This window comes from Mastomys coucha, unplaced genomic scaffold (assembly GCF_008632895.1).
Source record: "Mastomys coucha isolate ucsf_1 unplaced genomic scaffold, UCSF_Mcou_1 pScaffold6, whole genome shotgun sequence".
Lineage (NCBI taxonomy): Eukaryota > Metazoa > Chordata > Mammalia > Rodentia > Muridae > Mastomys > Mastomys coucha.
Genome location: NW_022196912.1, coordinates 95,357,253 through 95,362,644, shown reverse-complemented (window position 1 = coordinate 95,362,644; position 5,392 = coordinate 95,357,253). Strand labels below are relative to the sequence as shown.

General features: G+C 39.7%; 1 protein-coding gene across 1 annotated transcript in view; it reads left to right on the top strand.

Moving 5' to 3' along the window:
• The window catches only part of Dcaf5 (DDB1 and CUL4 associated factor 5), a gene marked incomplete at its 3' end in the record, with an annotated part of 97,409 nt that overhangs the window by 65,194 nt on the left and 26,823 nt on the right, over positions 1–5,392 (top strand). The window contains exon 7 of the mRNA XM_031357729.1: positions 1,572–1,638. Coding sequence (XP_031213589.1) covers positions 1,572–1,638 — 67 coding nt within the window. The remainder of the gene's footprint in view (positions 1–1,571; positions 1,639–5,392) is intronic.

The following is a 5,392-nucleotide window of genomic DNA, read 5'->3' as shown; positions in this document are numbered from 1 at the left end:
TTTAAGAATTACTTCATAACAGTAATCTCTTCCTCTCTCCAGCCCTCATAATCATCCCTTCAGTAGTGCTTTCTAGAACACAGCTCTGTTTTACTCTTTAGAATAACTAGATACATTAATCTGTGCTAATATGTAAGTGACTCTACATTAAAAAAAGAAAAAAAAAAGAAAACTATAGGCCTTTCTTTTTCTGGAGAAAACAAGTAAATGGAATCAAGATACAGAAGTAATTTGGACCTCAAGTTAGAGTAAAACAGTTTTGTCATTATCTGGAAATACGTGAACTGCTCAAGTTGCTACTTGTTGCTCTTTACTCCTAAACACAATGTATTTATGAGTCAGTTAATTAGATTAGATCGAGCAGTAATGATTTGACACTACCACATAAAAAAAACATCTTTTACTTCCTAAGAAGATATCATCACTTCTGTCCTTGTCATGATTGGGTTGGAGGTAGCCCGCTGCTCCCGGATGTCAGGGAGATGCAGGGGAGTTTAGGATACTTGACCTCAAAGATCTCTATGAAAATCCTAATTTTTATTTTCTACACTTTTAAAAATTGTGACACAAATATTATCTGAGATTTTCCATGTAAGTACTAGGTTTGAGCTGGGTGTATATGTACATGCCTATAACCTCAATACCCAGGAAGGTGAGACAGAATTACAAGATCCAAGTTCAGCCTTGGCTACCTAGCAATACCCAATTTCACACACGCACATGCACAAAGTGGAGCTGAGGTGCAATTTAGTAGCATGGTGTTTCACATGTACAAGGTCCTGGGTTCAATTTTCACCGTCCATCAAAGTTTTTTTTTTTTTTTTGGTTCTGCTTGGAGGGTGGAACAGACATTAGGTTCAGATTTTTTGAATCTGGTTTATTGGCTGTGGTGATTTGGAAAAGCATTCATCTCAGAGAAAGAGTAACTTATAATAAGGTCCTCTTCTTCAAAGTTGATACAATAGTTACAAACGTCAAGCAAAGCAGTCAGTCTCACTCTTTGTTGTTCTCTTACAAGCCACCTCCCAAGTTAAATGTCTACATTTCTTTTGGCTGTATAAATACTTCAAAGTTTTAATTTAAAGATGTACCTACCGTTGTGGGGCTGTTGAGATGGCTCAGAAGGTAAAGGTGCTAGCTGCCAAACCTGATGACCTGAGCTGTCCTCCTCCGGGCCCACATAGTAGAAGGAGAGGACAAATGTCAGCAAGTTGCCTTTAGACCTCCACACAAGTGCATGGTATGCATGCACAAAAATAAAATAAACGAAAAGGTTAAAAAAAACCCTTTTAATGTACCGAGAGAAAGAAAGAAAGAGATACGGAGATGCCAGAGATGACAGAGCTTCAGTGCACATGATCTATTCTTCCCCCCACTGTGAGATCTGGGATCAAACAGGTTTCAGACTTACACAGCGATTACTTTTGCCCACTCAGTCATCTCAATGGCCCTGGTTTTTTTTTTTTTTTGTTTTGTTTTGTTTAATATTCTCCTTACACAATGATATATGTAATTGAATATGTCTTTCCAATTATAAAATAATATATAAAATATCTCTTTTGTTCCAACAGTATATCCTTTCAGGCTCTGATGACTTCAACCTGTACATGTGGAAGATCCCTGCAGATCCAGAAGCAGGTGAGTGTGTCCCAGTATAGATGTGCCAGTCTGGTTGACTCTTGGCCTATGGCATGCAGTTCCTTGAGAGAACACTAGTACAGTTGATGAGTATACTTCTTTAAAAAAATTTTTTTAGATTTTATCTTATTTTATATGTATGAATGTTTTGCCTGTTTATGAATGTATGTGTGCCACATGTGTGTCTGGGGCACTAGAGTCCCAGATGTATGTTTTTTACCATCTTTTCACACTATGTGACTGCTGGGAACCAAACCTGGATCCTCTGAAAAAGCAACAAGGCTAATGGTGGAACCTTCTCTCCAGCCCTCTATATTTCTTTCTTTTAATATAAGCAGTTTATCAGAAAATGTTCAAGGGAATTTTGAAAATAAAGATTAGAAGCCAGATCATTTACATATTGTCTTATCTGGCATAAATGATACTTAGATATTTTTCCCTCCTAAAAACCTCCTTTTTTAAAAGTTTTATTTTACATTTATTTGTTTGAATGTGTGTGCACGCACATTAGCCATGGTACATGTGTGGCAGTTAGAGGACAATTAACTTGCCAGAGCCAGTTTTCTCTTTCCACCATGTAGGCCAGGATGGGACAGCAAGAGTGACCCCATTGAGTCACAGCTCCCATCCCAGAACCTTCCCTACTCCCATTCTCTCTTTTATGGGAGAGATTGGAGGTAGTTCCTAAAAATAGGATTTCACTAGCCTGGAATTCTGAATCCTTCTGCCTCAACATTCAGGTTGCTGAAATTCTTAAGTATGTGTCACCACACCCTACTCCTGAAAGTCACCACACCCCACTCCTGAAAGTCCTTCTTTGGACCTTAGGAGTCCCCTTTATCTCCTTTAGCTCTTCTTTCAAAGGATTTCTCAAGGCACTGCAAATGTTTATTTTAAATTGTTTGCCTGTGTGTGTGTGTATGTGTGTGTGTGTGTGTGCACGCGCACATGAGTGTCAGTATCCCTGGAGGCCAGAGACCTTGGATTGCTTTGAGATGGGAACCAAACTCCAGTCCTCTATAAGAACAGGAAGTGCTCTTAACTGCAGAGCCATCTCTACAGCTCTGGAGTTTTTTTGTTTTTTGTTTTTTTATTTTGCTGTTAAATGTTTTTCCTCATTCATCGTATATTCTGTTTGTTGTTTTATGCATGGTTGGTTAAGGCCTTGCCTTCTGTTGGACTCTGTGGTGATGTTAACTAAAGGAGGGCTTCTATGAGGATGGGCGGGTGTGTTTCTTGAGGTTTGATAACCCCAGACATCAAATAACCATTTCTCTATCCGCTCCAGCTATATTCTGACAAAGGCCCATAGTTTTCCATAAATTTGGAGCATTTAAGCTTTCAACCTCATTTTTTAAAAGGTTTATTCATCATATTGAATTGTGTTTTGCCTTCATATTTATTGGTCTGTGCACATGTGTGTTTGATGGTCATGGAGGTTAGAAGAGGGCATCAGAGGCCCAGGAACTGGAGTTACAGATGGTTGTGAGTCATGTAGGTGCTGGGAATCAAACATGAGTCCTCTGTAAGAGCAACAGTACTCTTAACTGTTGAGCCATCTCTCCAGCTCCTCAAATCTCATTTTTAAAATAATGGCATCCTTACCTATTTAATATTACCTACTGCTACAAAAATTTACTTGAGGACAGTTCAACTCAGTCATCTGCAGTGGGTGATACATGGATGATATCAAACTGGAAAATGGCCATCAGAAAAATAACAGAGGACTCTGCCTTGTGTATGACACATGTTATGTCTAGTGCTCAGAGTTGAGACATTTTTTGGCTTTGTCTGTTGCTGAATGAATAACATTACTACCAACTTTAAACAAGGTATGGATGTAGTTGTCCAGTTGCTGTGGTCTAGTCACGAAATGAGTTATAAGCACTTCCCTGCTGGTGTTTGGAAGTGTGGAAAAGCAGCTCCTCCTCAGCACAGCCAGATGTGGCAACCGTCTGCCAGATGTGGCAAGCAGAGCAAACTCTGTAGAAGTTTATTCTGGCTCAGGTTTCCTACCTCCACAGATCACAGATTGATTAGCTGAAAAATAACCTTTGTGTTTAATTGTATCTTTTAAATGACTTGCAGTGTTTTTGACTGTTAAGCCTCTATAATGTTTAGAAACAGTAGAAAGTAGATTACCCTTTCCCTTTCTGGAACTCTTCTTTGCCATCTTTTCACACTGGTTTTATGAAAAATGGGGACTAGCAACAGAATGGGAGGATTTTTGTTTGGTTAGTTGTTGTTGGTTGGTTGGGTTTTAGTTGTTGTTTATTTTGGTTTTGGGGTATTCCCCTAAGTCCCTTGTGTACTGCCTTAGGCTTGAGCCTCCTAGTCTGCTAGGGCTACACAGAATAGCACAAACTAGGTGAATTAAAAGATAGAAAATATAAGCCAGGCGGTGGTGGCACATGCCTTTAATCCCAGCAGTTGGGAGGCAGAGGCAGGTGGATTTCTGAGTTCAGGGCCAGCCTGGTCGATACGGTGAGTTCCAGGACAGCCAGAGCTATATAGAGAAATCCTGTCTTAGAAAACCAAAAAAAAAAAAGAAAATGTAAAGGTAGAAAGGCTAGGCATTGTGGCATATACTTTTAATCCCAGCATTCAGGAGGCAATGTTCAATGCCAGTCTAGTCTACATAGCAAGTTCAGGACTATTCCAAAAAACAAAACCAAACAAAAAGCCCATAAATGTAGTCCCTCATATTTCTGAAAGCCGAAAGGTCCCTCCAGTAGATTGTGCTTCTCTCTTTGACTTGAAGAGATGGTCTTCTTCTTTGTCCCCACTTTTCTCTATGCACATACACCCCTGATAATTCTTCCTCTTCTTGCAGGATAGCTCTCAAGTCCCCTTTGAGCTATTCAGAGATGGATTATTTTATAGTTCCTTGAAGAATTGAGGTTGGCTCTGATTTCTTTCTCTCTGAGTCTGTCCCGTCTCTGTGTGACAGTTAATCCAATTAGTGGATTCCGAAGATGTAATCAGACTGGGCCAAGCAAGTTTTTGCCCTGTTGATTTTAAAGTGTGCTATGTGGTGATCCAGAAAGCACACCCAGGGTCAGGGACACACCTTTAATTCCCAGTATTGGGAGGCAGAGGCAGGTGGACCCCTGTGAATTCCAGATCAAACAGAATTAAATAATGAGACCCTATCTTAAAAATAAATAATGACAAACAAGAAAGTATGTCAAGTTTCAGGTAAGCTGTTTGAGGCCACAGACGTCACATCTACTGCAGTTATTCTTGAGCTGGCCAGAAGCCATCCTTTCTAGACTGGGTTTCTCTGCTTGCAAGGGCAGCATCCGTCGTATAGTTTCCCTCTTGTTGGTCTTGGGAGCTGGTAGTTGAGGGCTTTGCTCTCTCTCTATGTCTTCCAGCATTCCATCATGTCACAGAAAGTCCTTTCATCATCATCTTGGTCTGAATGTCATGAAAGTACCTTTTGCAGTTATTTTTAGTAAGCCCGACTCACTGGGAAGTCCAGCCTTACCGCCACTACTCTGACAGACTCCCCCCCACACACACATTCTCTCACATGTATGAGCTTTCCTCGCTGGGTATCCTCCTTCTTTTTCTCTACTTCTATTATTCTTATAATTAAATTACCTTTATTAAAGTAATATGTGTAATTTTTAAATCAAATAATTATTTAGAACTTAAGACAGCTTTCTCTACTTCCCCCTATAGCAGCTTGTAACATTATTTGTTCATTTAGTTGTTTCTAATTTTTTTGTTGTTGTGTTTTGGAGGAGAG